General features: G+C 41.9%; 2 protein-coding genes across 6 annotated transcripts in view; both read left to right on the top strand.

The window, feature by feature from the left end:
• MYO15B (myosin XVB) overlaps positions 1-12130 on the top strand; it is a 764404-nt gene extending 752274 nt beyond the window's left edge. For both annotated transcript variants that reach the window (XM_082273009.1, XM_082273008.1), the window contains exon 44: positions 12118-12130. The gene's annotated coding sequence lies outside the window, so the exon portion shown is untranslated. The remainder of the gene's footprint in view (positions 1-12117) is intronic.
• The window catches only part of ITGB4 (integrin subunit beta 4), a 157389-nt gene that overhangs the window by 24171 nt on the left and 106181 nt on the right, over positions 1-27037 (top strand). For all 4 annotated transcript variants that reach the window (XR_014225941.1, XM_082273005.1, XM_082273006.1 and 1 more), the window contains 3 exons: positions 9961-10038; positions 23351-23433; positions 25760-25861. Coding sequence is in view for 3 of the 4 variants with exons in the window: in XM_082273005.1 (XP_082129131.1) it covers positions 9969-10038; positions 23351-23433; positions 25760-25861 (255 nt within the window). In the remaining variant the exon portion in view is untranslated. The remainder of the gene's footprint in view (positions 1-9960; positions 10039-23350; positions 23434-25759; positions 25862-27037) is intronic.

Raw genomic sequence — 27037 nt, 5'->3', positions numbered from 1 at the left:
AAGCTGGTTGTTAAGGAGCGGTGCCGGGAAGCCGGCCGCCGTGTCCTTAACAACCGATGAGTCATTGACTGGCAATGGGTTTTCCCGCTGACAGCTGAATAAAAAAAATAAAATAAAGTGCCAGTAAAAAAATAAAGGAAAAAAAGTCCATACCAGGCTCTTTTGGTCTGGTATGAATTTGGAGGAGAACCCCATGCCAAAATAAAAACTATAGAAACGGTGTGGGGTCTCCCTCAATATACATATCAGACCCTTTTCTGGGCATTCAGCCTAGCAGGTCAGGAAAGGGGGGGGGGACGAGCGAGCGCCCCCCCATCCTGAACCATACCAGGCCACATACCCTCAATACAGGGGGTGGAAGCTTTGAAGCAGGGGGCTCTGCCCTCCCCCCCAATCAAAGCACCTTGTCCCTATGTTAATGGGGACAAGGGCCTCTTCCCAACAATCCTGGGCTGTGGTTGTCGGGGTCTGCGGATAGGGGTCTTATCAGAATCTGGAAGTCCCCTCAAACAAGCCCAGATAGCAAGCAATAAGTTTGAAAATGTCTTGCTAAGCTATTGCTAGACTTGCCAGGCTATACAAGTTTGTTGCACAATTGCAGCAAGTCCACATTGCATGACTGATACATTTTCTTTGCAGACATTCTGCAAGTCTGTTGCAAGTTCTGAGTTCAGTTATGTTGTGCAATAGTCCTCACACCACAGGAGGCACTGTGGTTGAATTTTCATGCTGTAGACTTGCAGAGCTCTTGCTGTAGACTCCCCACTGCAGCTTTGCTCTTGCTAGAAACTTGCCACGCAAATTTGCTACTAAGTGTCAAATAGAACTATTGCTTCAAGTGCTCTGCAAGTGTATAACTTGCCAGTGAAAATGTTAACAGACTTACAATTCAAGACTGCCACACATTTCTGGCAAGTTATCCTTGCTATCTGGGGTGTCCCATTGCAGAGATTTCCCTTCACTTCCTGTCCTATAGCCAAAACAGGAAGTGAGAAGAAATACCTGCAAATTAAGGGAATTCCTTGGGGGAATCAGAACTAGTGTCCCCATTGGGAGATTTCCCCATCTATTACTTTTTAGGGGAGAATCACAAAATGTGGGATTTTCTTTTACGTTCAATGATAATGGTGAATAGGACAAATAGAGAAGGGGAATCTCCTTAACGGGGGCACGGACAGTGATAAAAACTGACAGGGGTTCAAATACCTCTCCACTCTGTCCAAAACTATAAAAAAAAGTTTTGCCTCTACTTAAACTTTAATATGTGCACCTGTCACTGGCATCTACTCAGGTTTACTGTATATGCAAATGTTTTCAAGCCACTAAACGTATTTATTTTCATCCTCTTGCGCCTTGTAGTATTGAACGGCTGCAAGAATACTGCCCTTTATCTGCCATTTTAGTTTCTAGACAGCATCGTCTCTTGGGTCTACTCTACAGCCATTCTACTCTACACTCTACTCTACAGCCACTCTACTCTACACTCTACTCTACTGTACACTCTACTCTACTCTACACTCTACTCTACAGCCACTCTACTCTACAGCCATTCTACTCTACACTCTACTCTACACTCTACTCTACTCTACACACTACTCTACAGCCACTCTACTCTACAGCCACTCTACTCTACAGCCACTCTACTCTACACTCTACTCTACTCTACACTTTTCTTTACAGCCACTCTACTCTACACTCTAATCTACAGCCACTCTATTCTACAGCCACTCTACTCTACACTCTACTCTACAGCCACTCTACTCTACTCTACACTCTACTCTACAGCCACTCTACTCTACAGCCACTCTACTCTACACTCTACTCTACAGCCACTCTACTCTACAGCCATTCTACTCTACACTCTACTCTACACTCTACTCTACTCTACACTCTACTCTACAGCCACTCTACTCTACAGCCACTCTACTCTACACTCTACTCTACAGCCACTCTACTCTACAGCCACTCTACTCTACACTCTACTCTACACTCTACTCTACACTTTTCTTTACAGCCACTCTACTCTACACTCTAATCTACAGCCACTCTATTCTACAGCCACTCTACTCTACACTTTACTCTACACTCTACTCTACAGCCACTCTACTCTACTTTACACTCTACTCTACAGCCACTCTACTCTACAGCCACTCTACTCTACAGCCACTCTACTCTACAGCCACTCTACTCTACAGCCACTCTACTCTAATCTCTACTCTACAGCCACTCTACTCTACACTCTACTCTAAAACCACTCTACTCTACACTCTACTCTACAGCCAACTCGTTCGCCTTAAAACTTATCAATTTTTAGTCTGTGCATTTGTTTAGCTAATTCTTCTTGCTTAGTATTTATCAATATATTTTAGAGCTTGTTGGGTATGGGCCTACAGAGTGCAGAGCCCAAAGGGTTGTCTACTAGGGGGTTGACTTCATCGTATCTTTAGAGCCCCCAACCTATCTTCTATCTCCCACAAGACTCTTAAGAACTGCGGCTCATCTTCCTTCTGATTGGTGGTAGTCATCAAGGATCTTCTGAAACTTTGTAGAATTTGTGCCACTGCTTCATATACTACCAGTTTTTGGTCTACTAAACGAACAGCACCATGCTGATGAAGCTGATGTTGAGTTTTTTTTACATATAGGTTTGCCTAAGTCCCCCCATATTGGCAATCAGCTTAGAGACCATATTAAGAGCATATTCACAGGCATTCAGAGAAGTGGGATGTTGGGCGCTTGTGCCAGAAGAATGGACCCCAGTATAGAACAGTCAGGTGGTCAAAGGCTGTGATAGACCAGACTTCACTGGTGATGCTGTAGTTCAGGGTAGCTCTGGCAGGCAAAAAAACGGAAAATCCCGCTGGCAACAAAGGAAGGAAACAAACGTCGCTGAATGTAGCAACAATTTATTACATGACAAATAAAAGTAGTAACTCACATAAAAGTTTTCTTGAGTCCATGTTCCATAGTAGAATCACTTCCTGTACTCGCTCTTCCACATCCTGACTGGCCCGCAGCCGGGTGATGACGGTGCAGGAAGCTTCAAAGAGGAGCTGGTTCAAGTGGAGGTCGCAGTGGAGCGCAAACTCTCCGGAAGTGACGTAACGCGTTTCGGAGCATGCACAATTGGCTCCTTCATCAGACCTGGTCTGATGAAGGAGCCAATTGCGCACGCTCCGAAACGCGTTGATATGGTGGATAAATTTGACACCTAACTGACAGTGACACCAATACAGTGATTAGTGCTAAAAATATGGTGGATATGGTGGATAAATTTGACACCTAACTGACAGTGACACCAATACAGTGATTAGTGCTAAAAATATGCACTGTCACTGTACTAATGACACTGGCTGGGAAGGGGTTAACATCAGGGGCGATCAAAGGGTTAACTGTATGCCTAACTAATGTTTCAGTGCAGTGGGGGAGGTGCTTTTACTAGTGGAAGGCATGGATCAGTGTTTCTGCTTTACAGGAACACAGGATCCATATCTTCTGTACTGACATAATGGCGAACTTCCTTGTGTACATAGGCAGACTGCCATTTTGTCAGTGTACCGAACAATCAGCAGGTGTTGGTGGACATAGGGTCCGCAGAACCCGCTCTATATAATCACAGCGGGAGCGAGCTGTCAGCAGCTCATACACTCGCGCCCAATACCCATAAGTGTAGGATCACATATATACTGTATACGTGACTCTGCGCAGCAAGGCCGCCCTGTAGCAGTTAATCTGCTATGGGGCGGTCGGCAAGTGCTTAATGGCTTTTGAGGGAATACATGAGAGAACTGAAGAGTTTTTTATATGCTTGTCTGGAGTTCTTTAACCACTTGAGTACCAACCTGTATTACCCCTTCATTACCAGGCCATTTTTCAGTTTTTCAGTGATACTTTGACTGACAATTGGGCATGCAATACTATACCTAAATACAATTTTATATAATTGTTGAGACAGCTAATGCTTTCTTTCTGTGGTATTTATTCACTGTATGAAAAAAAAAAAGACCACAAATATGGTTTCCCTTACTATCTGTTAAAATAAAAATGCCAGAACAGTACCAAAACCCCCAAATATTATTATTATTATACAGGAAATATTATTATTATTATACAGGATTTATATAGCGCCAACAGTTTGCTTTACAATGTGAGGGAAGACAATACAGTTACAGTAAAATTCAATACAGGAGGACTTAGAAGGCCCTGCTCGTTAGAGCTTACAATCTAGAAGATAGCCCCTTTTTGGAAAAAAAGAAACTCTTAGATGTTTTAAATGTTTCCAATTTTTTTTGCATTCGAAAAAAGTCTAGTATTGAAGGAATAAAACATGGAGCAGATACAGTACATACAGGTCTTAGACAGAGGGAAGAGGAGGTAAAGAGGTTAATGTACAGGTATTGTACAGTGAGAGAATGGATATGAAAGGGTTAGATTGCAGGTTAAGGGAGCAGATGGGTTACATAGAGGGGACAGCATTTTAGATCAGATGTGTAGGAGAGGAAGGGTAGTGAAAGGGTTAATAAGTCATTCATTAGTTCCTATAAGTCATTCATTAGTTCCCCTTTCTTTCTTGTAAGACACACTGGGGGTTATTTACCAAAACTGGAGAGTGCAAAATTTGGTACAGCTCTGCATAGAAACCAATCAGCTTCCAGGTTTTGTTGGTCAAAGCTTAATTGAACAAGCTGAAGTTAGAAGCTAATTGGTTATCATGCACAGCTGCACCAGATTCTAAGTGCACTAGGTTTAGTAAATCTCCCCCACTGTTTACACCATGTGATTGCTATGATTGGTCCCTCTATGACCAATCACCAATGTTAATTTTGACATCAAATTTCGATTTAGTTTTAGTTTTAGGCTTCTTTCACACGGGCGTTCAGTTTTTTATGCCCGATCAGTTCCTTTTTTTTTTTTTTTGAAACGGACACGGATGACACTTGTGTCATCCGGTCCGTATGTCCATTTTTCATCCCATCCCTTTGCGGATGAAAAACGGACATAATGCATGTCTATGTAAATACGGATGTCAGCGGATGATACCACTGACATCCGTTTTTGCGTCCGTTCCGTTTTTTGAACGGAAGAAAAAATAGGGTTCTCTTCCGTTCAAAAAAACTGAACTGAACTGAACTGACAAAAAACGGATGTCAGCGGATGATCATCCGATGACATCCGTATTTACATAGAGATACATTATGTCTGCTTTTCATCCGCAAACGGATGGGATGAAAAATGGACATACGGAAAGCCCGTGTGAAAGAGCCCTAAGTCATAGTCTTTTGACTAAAATGCCATTTTAGTTTTAGTCATATTTTAGTCATCTGAATTATTTTAGTTTTAGTTTGATTTTAAACTGTGATCCCAAGGTACAGAGCCACTTGGATCGGCTCTGTACACAGTGTCTGTGAATGGAGCTGTCCGAGGATGGCTCTGTTCACCGATATTAACGGTATTATTAACTTGCCCTCCAAGGGTTATTCCTAAAGTGTCCTCCAGGAACAGAGGTCAACAAATGTACGAATTTTTTTACAATATGGCAGTAGTTTTGCGGTTTCAGTGAGCTTGTACCTACTGCCCTACAACCCCTGTCTAAATGTTGGCTTCTTGAAGATAGTGAGAACTTGCACAGGGCCATGCATTGCTTCTGCCACCATTACATGACAACACTTGAGCCTGCTTATTGGCCATTGAGGCCCACGTGGGAGTGCTACAGTGGATTTAGAAAAGAGTTGCCCTCCCCAGTGCAACTTATATCATCCAAGTTAAAAATATAACAACAACATGTCAGAAAAATCACTGAGTTGGAAAAAGGATCACCCCCTCCTAAAAATGACTTGTAAACTCAATCAGGTGTAACTAATCACCTTTTCAATGGCACACAAAGCCATTTCACTTTCACCTGTGATTGGCTGTGGTATTTTGATTAGCTCAGTATGAAAAGAGCTTTCCTATAGCATTTCACTCCCTGATAGTGCAACTGAAGCAATCAATCAACTATGGGTGGCAATGCGCTGTCAAAACATCTCCGGGATCAAATTGTGGACAGGCACAAGTCAGGAGATGGATAAAAAATTTTTTTTGAGGCTTATCATCGCCTAGAAGCACAGTGAAGTCTATTATTAAAAAGTTGACAGTATTTGGTACAAAACCCTCCCTGGATCAGAACATTGCTTCAAACTGGATGAAAGAGACAGGAGGAAACTGGTCAAAGAAGCTACCAAGAGGCCTACAGCAACTCTGAAGCAGTTTTAGGAATTTATGACAAAGAGTGGTCATTGTGTGCATGTGACAACAATATCACAAATTCTCCAAAAATGTGGCTTGTATGGGAGGGTTGCAAGAAGAAAGCCACTCCTCAAGAAATGCTAGATGCAGTCTTCACCTTGAAAATTTTGAGGCCACAAGGAAAAAGGTGTTATGGTCCGATGAGGCTAAAATTAAATGATTTTGCCTCAACACCAAACTATATGTCTGGTGGAAATCCAATACAGCTCACCATCCAATTAATGCCATTCCTACAGTAAAGCATGGAGGTGGTAATATCCTGTTATGGGAGGCGGTAATATCCTGTTATAGGGGTGTTTCTCTGCAGCAGAGACTGGAGCGCTTGTCAGGATAGAAGGAAAAATGAATGGGGCAAAATACCATCATATTATTGAGGACAATCTGCTGCCCTCTGCCAGAAAGTTGTCAATGGGAAGACGGTTTACCTTCCAACATGACAATGACCCAAAGCACACAGCAAAAATTACCACACAGTGGTTGAAGAAGACAAAGGTGAATGTCCTTGCATGGCCTAGTCAAAGCCCAGACTTAAACTCTATTGAAAATCTGTGGAAAGAAAAGACTTGAAGACTGCAGTCCACAAATGGTCACCATCAAATTGAACTGAACTTGAGCAGTTCTACAAGGAAAAGTGGGCAATATTGCAAAGTCCAGATGTGCAAAGTTAGTACAGACATATCCCAGCAGACTAAAGGCTGTAATTAAAGCAAAAGGTGGTTCAACAAAATACTGACACAAGGGTGGGGGGGGGATCCTTTTTCCAACTCAGTGATTCTGCTTTTTAATTATTTTTATTGTATTCTGGCATGTTGGTGTTATATCTTTCACTTGGATGTTATAAGTTGCACTGAGTAAACACAGCTGAATAAAACAAAAACTGTGGCTTTCTTCATTGCAGGCTTCAAATAAAAAAAAAAAGATTATTTTTAAAGGGGAGGGATTCTTTTCTATATCCACTGTATTTGTTCTCCCATATCCAGAAGTGCCAGATATTTTTTGTGCTTCTGGTGGTGGTCCAGAACATTGGATTCAAGGCCATTTAAATCATGCTGACTATATCTGCTATAAGGTGATCCTGTTACTTTGCCTCCCCCACAGAGATCACTGACGCAAATAAATAATCTTTTATATCACATAACCTTCTTTTCTCAAGCTCCCACCAATTATCCGTAAATTGGATTAGAAAGACTGGATGCATGTGATTTTATTAGATTTCTTCCTTTAACTGATTTAGCCAGTATAAATTACCTCTGGGGGGGGGGGAGAAAATCATTCAAAAAATCTGAGCTGAAATCAGGAAATATACCTTCCTTTATTCCAACTGACACAAACAATGAGGGCTATTCACAAAGATTACTGTATAATGGCCCCAACCCAACCTGCACTGAGCTATCACAGCCAATGATCCATTCAGCTAGCAGCTGGAATTGTCCTCTTTATATGAAGACACTGACACACATAGCAAAAGTGTCAGTTTTTGCTGAAAGTTTGCTGATCATTCTAGGTGACATGATAGAGAGGGGCATTTAAAGTGTTATTAAACCCACAACAGTAAAATCAGTCTGTATATGCAGTAAAGCATGCTTGTTCTACTCACTGTGGTATCTAAGGGGTTTATCCTCGGCATTGTGTAAATAGGCTGTTTGATCCTGTCTTCTCTGATCCTCCCCTTCTTCCACAGTCCCCAATCTATCTGCTGATAGAACAGAGCCTTGGGGGCACTCTGCAAAGCCTTGGCTCACAGTGTCCACTCTAATTCATCCCATAGGTGTTCTGTGGGGTTGAGGTCAGGCCAGTCAAGTTCCTCCACCCCAAACTCATGTCTTTATGGACCTTGCTTTGTGCACTGGTGCGCAGTCATGTTGGAACAGGAAGGGGCCACCTCCAAACTTTTCCTCAAAGTTGGGAGCATGAAATTGTCCAAAATGTCTTGGTATGCTGACGCCTTAAGAGTTCTCTTCACTGGTCTATAAAGACATATATGAGTGAGTTTGGGGTGGTGGAACTTGACTGGCCTGCACAGTCCTGACCTCAACCCGATAGAACACCTTTGAGGTCAATTAGAGTGGAGACTGCGAGCCAGGCCTTCTTGTCCACATCAGTGCTTGTCCTCAAACATTCCCATAGACACCCTCCTAAACCTTGTGGACAGCGTTCCCAGAAGAGTTGAAGCGGTTATAGCTGCAAAGGGTGGGCCAACTCAATATTGAACCCTACAGACTAAGACTGGGATGCCATTAAAGTTAATGTGCGTGTAAAGGCAGGCGTCCCAATACTTCTGACAATATAGTGTATGTAGGCATAGGACACAACCCCCTGCCCCGCCCCCTTAAAGGAGAATTCCACAAAATAATTATTAGTAATGCCCCATATACACGTGCAGATTATCTGCAGACTTTTGTCTGCAGACTTACCAAAACCATATAATATGAGGTCAAACCTAAACACTTTCAATTTGTATGCAATCCGGCAGGCCCTTGCACTACATAGAAAAGGTAAAGCCCCGTACACACGTACGGATCGTCGTCATACAAACGTTCGTCTTTTCTCCCCGGGATGTCGGTGTCTGTTGAAAAGTGCAAAGACAGCACAAGGACAGCACAAGAATTTTGTCCGCAGACTTCAGCTGACTGCAGAAGTGATGTCATGTATTGGTTAACTTTCCCTGTGTTTTTTATTTTCTGAGCATGCCCAGTCTTGCAAATCTGCGGTCTGTCGGCTGATTTCTGTACTGACAGGCGAACAATCGTCCGTTCTGGTGTCTGCAGACAAAAATTTTCATGTTTGCAAGAAAGACTCTTGTCCGCGGATTGTGTGCAGACATCTGTCGGAGGCACCATACTAACACGCGTACAATCGGCAGATCTTTCGTCCGCCGACGTTTGTATGACGACGATCCGTACGTGTGTACGGGGCTTAAGTCTGCAGACAAAAGTCTGCAGATAATCTGCACGTGTGTATGGGGCATTAGACCCACAAGTGTTTACCAAAAATAAAAATAAAATAAACATAAAAGTGAAGTCAGCGCCTTAAAATAAAATACTTAATCAGCAGCTTGCAAATGATGTGAATATACAAACATAAAAAACATGTGAAAAATAGGTTGCAGCGCAAAAACATAAAATTAGTGAACATATAGTGCATATGATCAAAAATAATGAACTCAGTCCATAAAACTGCAAAAAAGTCCATATGGATAATCAGTGTCAGTGTAAACAAGGTCAATCCTCCACCAGTAGTCCTTCACCCAAAAACAGAAATGCGCCCTCACCAGACCATGTTGCTGTCTTGTTAGGACAGCTAATGCGTTTTTGTATATTATACAGCAGGTCTTTATTACAAGTGTTTACCGCTACTATTCCTTTATATTGGCTTTTGGAATTTACAAACGCGACAATTTAGAAATGGATGAAATGTTTAGCACTGGGAAACACTTTTTCAAAGATAAAAGTACATTTTATATACAACTATATAGATCAAAGCATAATGAGGGACAAATGAGGAGGAAAGGGGGACAAGGGGGCTTTGTTCCAAACCAGGGACAGTCCCTCCAAATCAGGGACAGTCCCTCCAAATTAGGGACAGTTGAGAGCAATGGTTTATACCTAGACTCCAGTTTTGTTTCAGTATATATGGGCCCATATATTAATTTCATGTTGTTTGTTTGCCTTGTAGGTGGGGAGATGTCCGCCCCTCACATGCTAGGGGCTCTGCTGCTGCTTCTGACTATATCTGTTACCAACTGTAACAAAGGTAAGTGATTTACCTGTATTACATCTGATTGTTTTTATTATTACTACAACACATGACTGAAATATAGAGATGACATTTCAGCAGCCAAAAATGGCAGATTTTACCGCGACTCAAAAACAAAACACGAGTGTGTTGATGCGTTTCTTACTGCGTTTTCAATGTATTTCAATGGGGAGGTGCGTTTTTGGTGCGGTTTTTTTAACAGATAAAAAATGCAGCAAGAAGAATTTTTTAACACCACAATGGAAGCGCAACGGTCCAGTGTGAAAACATACATAGAATGTAAAGGGATGCATTTTTCTTGAGCTTTTCTTGCGCTAAAGATGCCAATAATGGCCGACAATAAATTCATATTCATTTAATGTAAAAGTTCACCTTTACAGAAAATCTGTGAGGTGAACTTACACTGGACCCCCTTCCTCATCCCCTCGTCCCGCTGACCTGGAGTCTCACAATAACCCGCTGTGAGACATCAGATCACCGATTAACCGGTCCGGAGATTTGAAATCCCCGCTGCTTAATCTCCTAAACGTACATCTCTACATGTACAGATGTGAGGCATGACTGCTGAGAAGCATAGGCTCATTTATGACCAACTAATAAACCAAAACCTTGCCCCCCAAAAAGACACAGAAGCTGATTAAGTTGGGAATAGGGCAAGGCCACAGCTTTATTGAACTTTGTAAAAGTAACAACTTTCCAAATGTACCAAACAACAGTGCCAGTCACGGTTATACTGTGAGCACCCATAAAACATAACCTCACATAGTCTAAGAGGCCTGTCCTTACCATCAGTGCCAGACAGACATTAGACTGACCCCAGAATTTAACTTGAGGGCATAGCCCATAAAGCAACATCAATTGCTGGCAAGGTCAAAACTGCCAAAAAAGCTGTGACAAAACATCACAACGGATGGGAGGGTGGGCAACTCTGGTGACAGCTGAATCTCCTCCGGGCAGTTAGATGTGCCCCAGTGTAGTCTTTTCCTAGAGTTCAGGCTCCACCCAGTCACCTCAGGTCTTTGTAGCCAATCCTAAGGGAGCTACTTAACCTCCCTATTTAGATTCACACCCACAGTGACGCCATGCTTCCAGCAGTCAAGGTTCCCTTTCCCTAAAGGAGGTTCAAGGGGCCTTCATGACTGCTGAGAAGCATAGGCTCATTTATGACCAACTAATAAACCAAAACCTTGCCCCCCAAAAAGACACAGAAGCTGATTAAGTTGGGAATAGGGCAAGGCCACAGCTTTATTGAACTTTGTAAAAGTAACAACTTTCCAAATGTACCAAACAACAATGCCAGTCACGGTTATACTGTGAGAACCCATAAACATAAACCCACATAGTCTAAGAGGTCTGTCCTTACCATCAGTGCCAGACAGACATTAGACTGACCCAAGAATTTACCAAACAACAATGCCAGTCACAGTTCTATCGTGAGCACCCATAAAACATAAACACACAAAGTCTAAGAGGTCTGTCCTTACCATCAGCGCCAGACAGGCATTATTTAACTTGAGGGCATAGCCCATAAAGCAAAATCAATTGCTGGCAAGGTCAAAACCACCAATAAAGCTGTGACAAAACATAACAACTGATGGGGGGGTGGGCAACTCTGGTGACAGCTGAATCTCCTCAGAGCAGTTGGATGTGCCCCAGCGTAGCCTTTTCCTAGAGTCCAGGTTCCACTAAGTCCCCTCAGGTCTGTGTAGCCAATCCTAAGGGAGCTACTTAACTTCCCTTTTAGGTTCAAACCCACAGTGATGCCATGCTTCCAGCAGTCAAGGCTCCCTTTCCCTAAAGGAGGTTCAAGGGGCCTTCATTCTAGTTGGTTGACGCTGTCCTCTTCTCCAGCACTGACAATACGGGCTAGGAGGGTTCTAATTGCTCGACCAATTAAAACTGCCTCCTATCCGCACATGCAGAGAGGTACGTTTAGGAGATTAATTAGCAGAGATTTCAAATCCCCCGGACCGGTAAAGCAGCGATCCAATGTCTTACGGTGGGTGATCTTGAGACTCCAGGTCAGCAGGACCAGGGGCAGGGCTGGCCCAAGACATTTTGCTGCCTTGGTCCAAGAATGAAATGCCCCCCCCCCACCAATAAAAAAAATCACACCCACCAAAAGGCCCCCACATCCATTATTATTTTATATAAATATACAATTTAGAATATTATACATATACTGTTATCTTCTTCCATAACTCACCACTGCACCGGTCCACCAAACACCCATTGTCTGTCCTCAGTCCTCCTGTCACTCCTGCTCCAACCACCCTAGAAGATCCAGCCTGCCCTTTGTGAGATGGAGTGCCCTGATGTCTGACGTCATTGCACACACCACGATCACATGAGGGACGTTCCCCGGATGCAGCCCATAACATGCCGCAAACTGATAACACACAAAACTGCTGGAAAAAAATCTTGGTAATCAATCTGCCGCCCCTCTCCAAGTTCTGCCTGGGTCCAATGGACCCAGTGGGACCCATGGTAGGGCCGGCCCTGACCGGGGGAGATGAGGAAGGGGCTTCCAGGGTAAGTTCTCCTTATAGATTTTCTGTAAAGGTGAACTTACCCTTTAAATTCATGATAATAATTAAAAAGTCGATTAAAAAAATATATGTTTTTAAAAAACTCTAATTTTCGATTTTCGGTCAAGTGCATCTTGAATTTTCGGTTTCGGCATCAAAATTTCCATTCAGTGCACCTCTACTGCAATACATGTGAGCTGTTATAACTGTACAGGAGTTGTAATTCTGTTCAGCCAGTAATCCGGGCACCCTGCCAGCAGCGCAGTCAGGTCCTGCCAATTTCATGATCTTTCTGTAGATTACACTGCAATGGGGCAGAGTCCTCTGTCTAGGACTGGTTCAGTCCTATGATCTGACTGTGAACGGGCAGAAGCACACTGATGATGTCATTGCCCGCTGTTCCATCAAAGCACTGTACTATACAGAAGGGTGTGATATGCTCAGCGTCCCCCCTCTCTAAATCTGATATAAAAACTTCACAGGCGTGAATCCTTCCCATCTCTATTCAAAACTGAAAAAAATAAATGACATCCTTTCTAATGTTCCTATTCATGCACTAAAATAAGGAAATAAGAATTGTGGTTTTCTCTATTTTTTTTTTTTTTAATCAGCCCCGTAACAGTCCTGACAAAGAAGTATGGCATTACACAGAAAATAATCCTAAATACATAATAGTACAATTAGACTTTTTTATGCTTTTCCAAATTATTATTTCTAATTATAATTTTTATTTTTTTTCTAATTATTATTTTTATTATAATTATTTTTATTATAATTATTATTTTTATTATAATTATTTTTATTATAATTATTTTTGACAAATGAAAAAAAAAAAAATGCATTTTTAAAGTGCTAATACTATGGCATTTTTTGTACGCTGTCTCCGGAAGCACATCCAGGCTATGCCCTGTAACTTGGACATAGGTAGGGTGAAAGGGCATGAATGTCAATCAGTTATGTCACTCAGGAATGATGGTTCTGTTTGTATGATAAACTTCACACAAACTATAGAAATATATAGAAGTCCTCACCTCCCAGAATTTCCAGGATTAGCAGAGCTGTTTTAGGAAATGTTATGATGTGTTTTAAATGCTTTGCTTTATAACCCCTGTAGATTTTATATATAATATACTGTGTATATATACAGTATTTACATGATATGGTTTCCAGACACATATATCAGTTTTTTGACATCCCATTCACCTCCAGAAGATTTACCCCCTTCATGACCAGGTCATTTTTTGTGATACAGCACTGCGCTACTTTAACGGACAATTGCGCGGTCGTGCGACGCTGTACCCAAATAAAATTGATGTCCTTTTATTCCCACAAATAGAGCTATCTTTTGGTGATATTCGATCACCTCTGCGATTTTTTATTTTTTTGCACTGTAAAACATATCCAATAAAAGAAAACAGAAAAAAAAAATCAAATTTCTTCATAAAGTTAGGCCAATATGTATTCTGCTACATATTTTTGGTAAAAGAAAAAAAATTCCCAATAAGTGTATAATGATTGGTTTGTGCAAAAGTTATAGCGTCTTTTTTATTTTTATTATATATTATATTATATAGTTATAGCGTTTTTCCTTTTTTTTTTACTAGTAATGGTGGTGATCAGCCCCTTCTAGCGGGACTGCGATATTGCGGCGGACATTCTGACACTAACTGACACTTTTCGGGGACCAGTGACACTAATACAGTGATCAGTGCTAAAAATATGCACTGTCACTGTACTAACGACACTGGCTGGGAAGGGGGTTAACATCAGGGGTGATCAAAGGGTTAAATGTGTGCCTAGCCTGTGTTTTAGTACAGTGTGGGAGGTGCTTTTACTGGGGGGAAGAAATGTATCCTAGTCCTTGGTTTGCAGAGCCACAGGATCCATGCCTTCCCTCCTATCAGAATGGTGATCTGCCTAGTTACATAGGTAGACCACTGTTCTGCCTCTCTGCTAGATGATCAGGGAGGTGCCGACGGAGATCAAATCCGAGGTACCCGCCGCTGAGCTCTCACTGTGTGTGATCACACTGCAAGTGAGCCGGTGGCGGCGCGCATTTGCGCCACTACACGGCAGAGCCGGATCACGCCTATATACGTGATCAGGCACACAGGTGCTGCCCTGTAGCAGTAAAACTGCTATGGGGAAGACCTGAAGTGGTTATTATGTAATTGACCTCTGCTGCCATGATAACCTCCATTCTTCCAGGAAGGCTTTCCACAAGTGCATGTAAACCCAACATCTCTTTTATGCTCCCTTTTTGTCTTCCAAGTATAGCATGGAAAGCGTTTTGTTATATCTGTTTGATAGGTTTTAAAAAAAGAAATTCAGAACTGTCCTGTACATTTCAAGAAATCCAGCTCGTTTTTATTATCATCCACAGAACAATTTCTCTCAATGTTGTGAAGATGAGGAGAGGGGAATGGATTCAATAGTTTACCAAAACACAGCTGGGAAGGGCTGACACCATTTCTGGCAATTTACTTCCAGAAAAAGTGTATTGTCGTTCACATGCGCCTCTATACCTGAAAGTCCTGTATATTTTCCTTGGCTTTCAGAGCCAATTGGACTTTCAGTGGAGGGAAGGAAATATGTTGGCAAACCTGTTGATTTGCAGTGAACAACAAAACACACTTTATAGGACAGCTGTACATTTTGTACAATTGTCCTGTAAAAAATGTTTTCCCACCTCCTCGAAGTAAAGCCTGCTAGGACAAATAGGTCCGCTATTAAGGGTCATTGGAGGCTGCCAGGAGCATGGCCCTCCCATAGGAATGAATAGGACAGCAGCGTGCATGCGTTTGGGCAGGGCCAGCTGATGGGTCCCCATGGTAGAGTAGAGATACACAGAGACCAAGGAAGACAGCATAATTATTATTTGGATAGGTAGAAGTAACAAATAACACGTGGAGGACAGTGGCAAGGGCTCACTTCACAGTTCCAAACATTATGGCAATGGAGCCCTAGAATCTCAGGTAACCCGTTTACAATAGCTCTTAACAACGTTGGCGGTACTTTACCACAGTCTCTGCACTTCAGAGGATGCTTGGATAGGCTTACAATACAGGAACAGCGTCTGATGAAGTGGTTGGCTGATAGGCAGAACAGCAGTGCAGGTGCCTATAGTAAACTAATAGGAAGGTCCTTGTCCCAACTCTCTAGTGCAGGGTTTCTCAATTAGGGTTCCTCCTGAGGTTGCTAGGGGTTCCTTAAGGAATGGACAATTTCTGCCTCTCAGATAAGTTTCCAATGACACCATTGTTCCTTTTAGCTATCTGTAAGGTGGTAATTCTTCTCAATGATGAGAAGAGTAAGGAGCATTCTTCCCTCTGACTGTCTCACTAATGTGTCATGAGTTGTAGATTTTTCATTTTTAGCAGGGGTTCCCCAAGACCAGAAATTTATTTTAAGGGTTCCTCTGTGTTGAAAAGGTTGAGAAAGGCTTCTCTAGGGTTTCCAGATAGCGGAGCCAGGGGTAGTGTCCCTGCACTATACCTCCTTAACCGGAACCTCTAATTACCCTGTCCCTAGCCAGCAGGGATTCTGTCCCTACATTATCCACTTCGCAAATGCATGCCAACCGCAGTGGGACAGTGCAATTTATTAGCACTGCCCTCATTAAAGATGGCTGTGAAGGTCAGCCAGGGCAGCAGCCTCCAATTGGACCACTACTTCATGATTACACCTACGGAGACTTACGAGGTATAAAGCTCCTCTCATTCCCTTCTGTATAGTGATCAGCTGAACAGCATCACCTACAGAGGCTCTGTGTAGGGCCCAGGAACTTAACATTATATTGGGGAGCTGTCCCATCTTTGTGGTGGTTCCAAAAAGAGAGAGAAAGGAAAGATGGCAGGATGAATATTGTCGCCAATGGTGCTCTGCATGGTATGTGAGTGTATGATTTGAAGAGTGGACATTCCTTTATTTCAATATGGAACTTATGGCTAAAGATGGTAAATCCAAAGACAGATATGTAAGGGCTCAATCCAAGAAGAAGTGGGTGGGACCTGGGACCGCTTGGTGCCAACTGCTGTCCAATCCAGGTCCCCTACATATAGAAAATCACCAGCAACAACCACTCTTCATTCACCTCTATGGCTTAGCTATAGATCAAAGAGGGGGAGTGAGGGGGAGTGTAGCAGAGCACAACCCAATGCTGTAGCAATGTTGCCAGCAAATCTAGCAATCAAATTGCTAGCTGCAATTTGCTGCTAATCGCTGGCATTAGTAATTTGTCACAGTGATTAATCTCAGCTTTAGAATGCTAGCAGAACTGAAGATGTCGTCCTTGGTAACACTGCGGAATGTGTCATCAACCAAATGTGTTTCTATGCTCTCTCACTAAATCAACCTTAAAATGGCATTCTGAGGTTGGTAAGTATGCACATAGCAATGCCATATGCCATAGCAATGCACAATGCAATGCCATAGCAATGCACATAGTATGCACAACCATTACCAAGGACGGTGGTTTCTGCCCTGCAGGCAATTTCATGACTGCATAGTAAAATGAATTATCAGCAGACTGCAAATGCCTGTCTGGCTACTGGCTTTAGAGTTTTGTATTAAAGTATCCTGGGCGACTATTGAAGGCCAGACAGACATAAAACACCAGCATGACTCATTTCAGCACACAAGGGAAGTATATATAATGGGCTTGATAACCCAACCATTGTTTTGTCAGACATGAACTAGGATACTGTTAAAGGATTAAAGGGTAACTTCACTTTTGTGGAAAAAAATATAGCAAAAAAAATAAAATAATAATATAGCATATACAATTGCTACACACACCATATTGTAAATAAATTCTATTAACAATTGCCTTTTCCTTTCTAATCTGAAGCTAATGTAATTTTCTGTAAAATTCAATGCAATATGGCAACTTAGAGATGTTCTGTTCACAGTTGGTGTAGGAAGTGCCCCTAGAAACCCCATTTCTTGCTCATGTGATCGGCTCACCGATTTTCTCAGAAGTCTGCACTAAGATAGAAGATAGAAGTCAGATTTTAGGTATCCTCTGAAATAGGACTTTCAGTTTTAGGGATGCAAACCCTGCAGCTTTTCTACTTAGAAAACTGAGAGTGCAACAGGTGATTATAATAAACCAGACCGTCCCATTCAGATTTAATCAGCATAGGACATGGTGAAACAAACAGCTATTTTTTCCGTGCAACAAAATGTAGGAATCTGCTACAAGGTTTGTTCAAGTCCCTGCAATGTACATTAATCACCCCGAGGGGATTGTTTTTATATCTCAACAAAAGTAACCATGACACATTAGGAAAGGTCATAACTTAAGTAAGCAGCTGAGGTCCCTATAGACAGCTCTTATTTAGTCTGATTTCTGCTGAATCGGCTAGAATTTGAGCTGTGGGCAGGCATGCAAACCCTCAATTTAACTGGGTGGCTGAACAGTGACTGCATCCTATCAAATGAAGTCACTGTTTAGTAGGACCAGCAGCCGTGGTTAGGCTAAAGACAATATAGATTCCTCCATCTACACTGTTAAAGTGGCTGGAAATCAGACCATTTTTTTTCTCTCCGTCTTGCGGATTGAACATCTGAAATTAGAGCTGCTATGCCTGTCTTTAGAATTTGGGTCTCTATTGTCTACCATTTCCCTCTACACCCAACATAAGGACATGGTGACAATCCACCAATGGCTAATTAGCCTCACCTTACCTGTCCCCCACCCCACAACCGTCCTAATCTTTCCAGTCCTCCCCCCATTTCCTTCCTACCCTTACCTCTCTTCACTTCCACTTCTGTCCATCCTTCCCCTAGCCAACCTTTTCCCTTCGCTACCTTCCCCCGACAACTTTTTTCCTTAAGGCCCCTTTCACACATGCGGACTATTCAGGTCTGTCAGTTTTTCAGGCGGATCTGAACAGATGCCCTATGCATCCCTATGGGGCAGCGGATGTAAGCGGAGACATGTCCACCGACATCCAATTCGTCAAATATGGACGGATGGAAACCCTATATTCCATCCGTCTGGTGGATCAGATGGGATGAGAATGGTCAGGTGGTCCGTTCCCATCCAATTCCCCCATAGAGGACAGCGGGGACCTGACACCTCCGTCTCCACACACAAAGCAGAGAGGGAGCTGTCATCCGCCTGCTCTGCGGGGGATCCGCGGATTGATCCCCCACTGAGCAGAAAACGGAACGGACAGGATCGGACATGTGTGAAAGGGGCCTAACTCATCAACCCCCTCCCTAAATACCTAGACCTCCCATTTATGTGCAGAACTGAACAAAAATCGCTTAGTTTCGGACAGATTCCTTATGTTACTCATTTTTTGTTGTTTCGGAATTGATTTAGTTTAGTTTCGGGAATTTGTTTTGTTTAATTTTCATTAAGTTTTGTTTTGTTTATTCATTTTCTAATTTCAAATTTTCGGAACGATCTGAATTCGGATCAGTCGAAAAATGATTGACCAATTGGAATCCTGTGTGAAGAAAAGCTTTTTGTTAAGCAGCGGGCGGGGAAGCCAGCTGCCACATTCTTCCATGCTGGGCCAATTCTGGCACTCTTTTTTTGATAAAAAACTACTCAGAACCCCCAAACATTATATATATATATATATATATATATATATAAACAAAAGACCCTAGGGAATAAAATGGCGGCTGTTGCAACTTTTTATGTCACACGGTATTTGCACAGCAATTTTATCAAATTCTTTTTTTTTTTTGGAAAAAAAACTGTTTCATGAATTAAAAAAACCCACTAAAGTTAGTTAGTTTTTTGTATAATGTGAAAGATGATGTTATGCCGAGTAAATAGATACGCTTTAAAATTGCGCACACGCGTGGAATGGCACCAAATTTTGGTACCTAAAATCCTCCATAGGCAGCGCTTTAAAAATGTGTACTTGTTACCTGTTTAGAGTTGCAGAGAAGCTCATGGGCTAGAATTGTTGCTCTCGCTCTAACGTTTGCAGCGATACCACACATGTGTAGATTGAACATGGTTTACATATGTGGGCGCAACGTACATATTTCAACTTTTTTTTTATTTCCCTTATTATTTTTTCATCACCTTTATCCCTATTACAAGGAATGTAAACATTCCTTGTAATAGGAATAGGGCATTATAGGTCCACTTTATGGAGAGATCTGGGGTCCATAAGACCCAACATCTCTCCTCTAGGCAGGAATGTAATAAAAAAGAAAAACAATCTCGGCTTTCCAGCCGAGTCCACAGCAGTATTTACAACTGCCAGGCTGGGCGTGACATCATAAAGTCATGCCCCGGCCACCGAGAGTCATAGAGACTGCCGGGGACCATCTGGTCCTTGGTATTCTCTATGGTAAACTTCTGCCGCCGGCGGATTTCTTCTCCGTCTCGCCGATCGAACGGGCGAGACGGTAGAAGCACCGGAGGGCAGCGGGAGGGGGTAGTTCCCTCCGCCGCCTGTAAGAACTATCAAGCGGCTGAACAGCAGCTATGATTGTTCTTATGGTCAAGGGAATCTGCGGCTGAAAAAAAATGATATCTGAATGATGCCTGCAGCTGCACCCATCATTCAGATATCCCCATTCAAAGCCCAGGACCTCATATGACGTACCGTGGCCGGGAAGTGGTTAACCACTTGCTGACCGCCCACCGTGTATATGCTGTGGCAGTGTGGCTCTATTTCACAAAACTATGTACCTGTTCATCGCATCGTTCAATAGCCACTAGATGGGGCGATCGTGCCGTGATTGGCTAGCGCCTAGCGGGGTGGTCAAACATCCCCAGGAGAGGCAGAACGGCAGTCTACCTATGTAAACAAGGCAGATCGCCATTCTGACAGGGAGAAAGATGGAGATCTTGTGCTTCTGCTAAGCTAGGGAGACATTTAACCCTTTGATCTCCCCTGATGTTAACCCCTTCCCTGCCAGTGACATTAGTGCAGTGACAGTGCATTTTTTTTTTTTTTTTTGCATTGATCACTGTAATAATGTCACTGGTCCCCAAAAAAGTGTCAAAAGTGTTAGATGTTTGATTTGTCTGTCGCAACGTCAGAGGCCCACTAAAAATCACTGATCACTGCCAATACTAGTAAAAAATAAATTAATTAATAGAAAGGCTATACAAATATTGCATTGTTTGTAGACACTATAACTTTTGTTCAAACCAATCAATATACACTTTGGATTTTTTTAACCAAAAATATGTAGCAGAATACATACTAGCTTAAACTGATAAAGAAATTTGATCTGTTACATTTTTTTTTTTTTGAATTGTTTTATAGCAGAAAGTAAAAAATATTGTTGTTGTTTTTTTTTTCAAATTTGTCGCTGTTTTTGGTTTTTAGCACAAAAAATAAAAATCTCAGAGGTTATGAAATACCACCAAAAGAAAGCTATATTTGTGGGAAATAAAAGGACATACATTTTATTAGGGTACTATTTGCACGACTGTGCAATTGTCAGTTAAAATAATGCAGTGCCTTATCACAAAAAATGGCCTGGTCATTAAGGGGGTAGAACCTTCCAGTCTAGATAACATTCGATGAACAAAATAATGCCGGCAATAGAAAATTCCGAAAAATACAGAATGTGGTCCCCCTCAATCCATATCAGGCTCTTCTGGTCTGGTATGGATTCTAAGGGGAACCCCATGCCAAAAAAAAATGGAGTGGGGGGCCCCCCAAAATCCATATCAGACCCTTACCTGAGCATGCAGCCAAGCAGGCTATGAAAGGAATTATTTTTTAATAAAGGAATTGTGACTTGGTATGGTTCAGGGACGGGGGCGCTCGCTCGTCCCCACCATTTCCTTCCCTGCCGGGCTGCATGCTCGGATAAGGGTCTGGTATTTGTGTTTGGAGGGACCCTACGCTGTTTTTTTTTTTTTTATTTGGCTATCCCCTTAGAATAAATACCTGACCCACAGGGCCTGGTATGGACTGGGAGGGAACCCCATGCTGTATTTTTTTAATTTTTCTATAGCCGGCATTGTTTTGTTTACATTTCAGCTGTCAATGGGGAAGCCCGCTGACAGCTGATTAGTCATTGGTTGTTAAGGACGCGGGTGGCCAGCTATTCTTCACACAGAATTTGAATCGCTTGAACATTTTTCGACCGATCTGAATTCGAATCTTTCAGTAAATTTGGAGTTCGTTAGAAAAGGAATAACCAAATTAATTTTAAGGAATTTCAACGAAATTTGTTACTATTCATTTGGAGATTCGGATACATACGGATCTCCAAATAACCGAAAATGTGTCTGAATTTGTATTCAGACCGAAACAAATTGCACATGTCGACTCCCTATCCTTCCCTTCCCCACTCCTTCCTCTCCACCTCCCTGTCTAACATTCCAACCCCCCCTTTGCCCTCTGCCTAATGCTCACCACATATACAATCTGATTGCACAACCTTCTTTAGCTCTACTAACAAGTACCTAATGCAAGGGCCTGTCTGATTGGATACAAATGAATTATATACAGTATATTACATATTACACCAGTTTGGTAGATATGAAGATTGTCGTGTAAGATTGTAGCATGTAGATGAGCCTTACTCCCTCCCACACATTGAAAATTGAGAAAGTGAACCAGGGTAAAGCTCAAAACATACCATACAATCTGATTGTACAATCTCCTTTAGATCTACCAACATGCATTGTAAGGACCTGCCTGATTGGATACAAATTGATTGGAGGTGCCCATAATGGTAAATCTAAAATTAGTTGTATAAAGATTATACAGGCAGATTATAACATGTAAGGTGACCCTAAGACCTTTTCCCCACTACTTGTCCTAGTCACAGATATAAACATTCCGGATACCTTCTCGAAGGAACAATACATTATTTTATTGAATCTGTGAGAATCCACGGTTCCAGCAGTGTCCAGGATATATAGATTGCATATGGGATGTGATACACCTCATGTGTTTAATGCATTTATGTTTGCTGCATTATCCTCAATCGTTTCCTTTAAATTATTATTATTTTTTTTACAAAGTCTTTGTATGCATGTTAGAGCATTGTGTAGATGCATGCTTCTTTTACACCATCAACCCTAGCAGATTCTCACAAGGAATACATAAAAATGTGACCAGAGGAATTAAAAAGGATATTCACATGACAGCAGTGCCGCGCTGTTCACCAGGACAGGAAGTGACAGGAAATCTGCTTTATGGGTACACAGGAAGTGTGATGCCCAACTCTCCCTCACTCTGTTCCAAAACTTTAAAAACATTGTCATGACAGTAAATAAACCGATGCTTTCTATCTCTTTTTGAACTATTTATATAAAATCTTTATTTAGAAATAATAATTAAACACAAGGACAGAGCAGAAGCTATTTTCATTCACACTCTTTCTATCTATCTTTTCTTTTTAAGTAATACTCCATACACCTCCATCTGAACAGAGCAGGCAGGGAGGAGGTGGTTGGGGGATTATGTTACTACTCTGCCTCACTCATTTGCTTGGAGCTTTAGCTACTGAGCTTTGTATACAACTGACTTTCCTCAGGAAAGCAACTAAGGTTATCCTGGTAAACATAATAACAAAATAAAACCTATACAAAAAAATACTCCCCACTTGTAATTAAAGAGCTCAAGCAGAGGTCAAGCTGTAACTGCTTTAAAACATTGTAATGTTTTTTTAGGTGGAGCTAATGTTTTATGGCAATGGAGTATTTTTATTTCTGTCCAGCTTGTGTTTGTAGATAATGAGCATTGTGATTTCATGATATTTTTTTGCTAGGCTGGCCATAATATATAATAATTCTCTGTAAACCCACTTTAATCTGTGTATTTTTCCAATTACAGTAAATCGATGTGTGGCTTCCAGAGCAAAGACCTGTACAGAATGTATTCGTGTGGACAAGGAATGCTCCTATTGTATAGATGAAGTAAGGCATTTTTACATCACCATCTTTTTTCTTTTTAGTTTCTCGAAGATGAAAGTTTTTGTATATAATGTCTGTTGTAAGATGAAAATTGAAGCATACCTAGACTCAAAAAAGTGTAAATGTAAAATATTGAAGTTTACTAGTCTTTAGATTAGGTTTCTTTTTTCAGACTCTATATTCACCTGGTAATCCTGTGCTTTACACACTTCCTGCCCTTGGGTGGCTACGCTCATTCTTCCACTGTAGCTATGGAGGGAGCCATGGTTGTCACCCAGGCTGGACTTCAAACATCAGCATACTCCTGTGCATGAGTGGACTGACTCTATAGCGGCTGTTCTGCCTTGACCAATATGGATAACTCCTTTAATGCCCTGCTGCTCTCTAGGACTGGAATTGTCCCAACCGTACTGCAGAAATAAAATAAAGGGGGCACACTGGCCTAGTGCATTATCCAATGAGAATTTATTGTAAAATAAAAATGTATAAAATGTCCACTCACAAACATGAATATTAAATTCGCTCATCAGGCCACATGCGCCGCTATACTCTCCCAGGATGCCTGGGAAAGGGGGAATCAAAACCTGGTTCCTGCTGGCTGACACGTTTCGATGGACAATCCTTCTTCTTCAGAGCCTTGAGGCTCTGTAGTTTTTATTTTAGATTAGTAGTTTTTATGTACACAGGTTGATTGATTGACATCTGTTTTTTTTTTTTTTTTAACATATAGGGGGTTATTTACTAAGACTGGAAAGTGCAAAATCTGGTGCAGCTCTGTATAAAAACCAATTAGCTTCAAGGTTTAATTGCCAAAGCTTAATTGAACAAGCTGAGGTTAGAAGCTGACTGGCTACCCTGTAAAGCTGCACAAGATTCTGGGTGCACCCGTTTTAGTAAATCTCCCCCATAGTCTTTTTGAATGGCCCCCAAAAACAACTTGCCAATGAAACACAATGCAGGTACCTTTTTATAGGGCGATGGTGCACAGATGTGAACCATCTGTGTGCAGGTGCATTGAAAGAAATGATATAGGTCTAATAAAAGCTGCATTGCTGTACATTGGCAGCCCTTTCAATATTTATTATAGGTACTTACTGTATATAGCACAGTCAATTTATGAAGCACTTTACATATATATTGTACATTCACATCAGTCCCTGTCCTCAATGAGCTTACAATCTAAGGTCCCTAACTCACATACTTACACATACTAGGGCCAATTTGAACAGGAGCCAGTTACCTACTAGCATGTCTTCAGAATGTGGAAGGAAACCGGTGTACCCCGGAGGAAATGCACGCAGGCACAGGGTAACAGTAGTTGTAAGGGTGTTTTCCACAGAATGTGCTTTCTGTGAGAAACATGTTAACTTGGATTTTATACAATAAATTTCACATGGCTATTGGTGTGTGGTCAACCTCTACTTGTGAATGTTTGGATTACTTGGACCACGGATCGGAGCAGCACCCTATTGATCGCAGCAGCACCCTATTGATCGGAGCAGCACCCTATTGATCGGAGCAGCACCCTATTGATCGCTGCAGCACCCTATTGCTCGCAGCAGCATCCTATTGATCGGAGCAGCACCCTATTGATCGGAGCAGCACCCTATTCCACAGGGAAGGGGTAAAGTCGGATAAGTCTGCCTGGAGCGGTATTTGCTCTTACCAGTTAACCTACTAGCATGTCTTTGGAGGAAACCCATAAAAGCACAGGAAGAACATGCAAACTCCATGCATATAGTGTCCTGGCTGGGATTCGAACTGATGCCTCCAGTGCTGCAAAACAGAAGTGCTAACTTTTAGGCCACTGTGCTACTCAATGCAAAGCCAAAGGTTACCTTGATTTGCTCATTACCATCGCTCTTTAGGCTGGGTTCACATATGTGCGAATTGGAAGCAGGTTTCTCTGCATCCAATTCGCATGAGATGCGAGCGTGCCCGGCTCTCAATGAAGCCAGTTCACACATGTCTGGAGCGGCCACATTCCTCATTCCAAAAAGGTCCTGTGCATTTTTGGGTCCAGTGCAGGTGCGAATTCGGGCACAAATTCGGACCTGAATTGCACCTAAACCGGTGAACAGGAACACACTGGACCCCATGCTGGCAACCGCAAATATGTGAACCAGACCTCACAGAACATTGTTTTACAATTAATCAGCATTTGACTTGTAACAGAGAGTAGCATAATGTCAAAGCTCCAAAATGTTCTCTACAAATGCCCTCACATGATGAGGCATCAGAGTTGTCTAATCCTGCAGATTCCAGTAATAATAAATTAGGAAAATGATTGTTATCAGTGTTTGTAACTTATTTTTCTTCCTTCTCCTAGAATTTCCCCAGTGTTCGTTGTGACCTGCAGAGTAATCTCATCCAGTATGGATGCAGTAGAGCAGGAATCGTTTACATGCAGAGTGAAGTCCGGACTCTAATGGTGAGGCTTGAATTTAAAGTCTATTGGTTGAATTTGATAGACTTGTGTCTTTTTTCAACCACACTAATTATGTAACTATGAAAAACCAATCCCAGTAGCTCCTGGTTCCCCTTGCTGGCAACTCTTCTTGACTCATGGACATTTCACACTGATGCTTTGACTTTTTGTCACTGGCCTAGAACAAGAATATGTAAGAAATTTAGATTTTTTCCCTCAATTTCATTTGCTACATGCTTGTTCCAGGCCTGTGAGTATTGAAGCAATAGATAGCCAAACATTTACGTAAGAAGACCAGCCATGGCAGACATCATATTCAGGAATGTAGATATTTTTTTTTTTCTGGGGGGACCCAGAGAAAAAAAAATTAGGTAAGATGTATGTTTCACGCACTGTGTGGAATGTTGGCTTCCTTCGGCTGGATCATGTGACTGGAGTCGGGGAGAAGCAGCTTCCCTCACTCTGAACTGACGAGGCTCCTGCTTTGGATGACTGTCTCAGCTGTTAACTCCAACTTCTGTGCGGGAGATGCTCTGGTACAGCTTTGGACCCCCTATCCCCCCCTTATCTACGCCCCTGATCATACTTCTCTTATGAGAGGTGTACTGTATTTTTTAGGTACTATTGATAAGCCTAGTACATATTTGGACATCCTGATGCAGAATAGCTGCCTATCTATGCATGCTTGTAATTCTGCAATGACTTGAAAGAAATTGGGTTTTTATAAAGCTTGGAGGTTTGTATGATTGGTATACAATACACCTATCACTTCAGTTTAAAGTAGATGCAAACCCAATCAATAAAATTTCACATTGTCTTTACCATTCTAATGTCATTTCAAAAATAATTTTAATTAATTTTAAATCTTCATATTTCATTAAAACAATACATGGTGATCTTGCCATGAAGGTTCAGGCACTTTCTGTTATGTGGTGAACATGTCACTGTCTCCCAATTGTTCTCCTGCATTGTCACTCCAGGTAACGCACTTCCAGTGGAGGCTATAGGTTGATTACACAGACTCGTGTCCTGGGCAACGACTTTCAGCCATCACTGGAGTGCATGCACATAGACAGGAAGCGGCTGGATGTAACATGCACATAGACAGGAAGTGGCTGGATGTAACATGCACATAAACAGGAAGTGGCTGGATGTAACATGCACATAAACAGGAAGTGG

Source organism: Pelophylax lessonae (genome assembly GCF_965119305.1).
Source record: "Pelophylax lessonae genome assembly, chromosome: 11".
Taxonomy (NCBI): Eukaryota; Metazoa; Chordata; class Amphibia; order Anura; family Ranidae; genus Pelophylax; species Pelophylax lessonae.
Note: the sequence above shows the minus strand (reverse complement) of the source record. Positions and strands in the feature narration are given on the sequence as shown.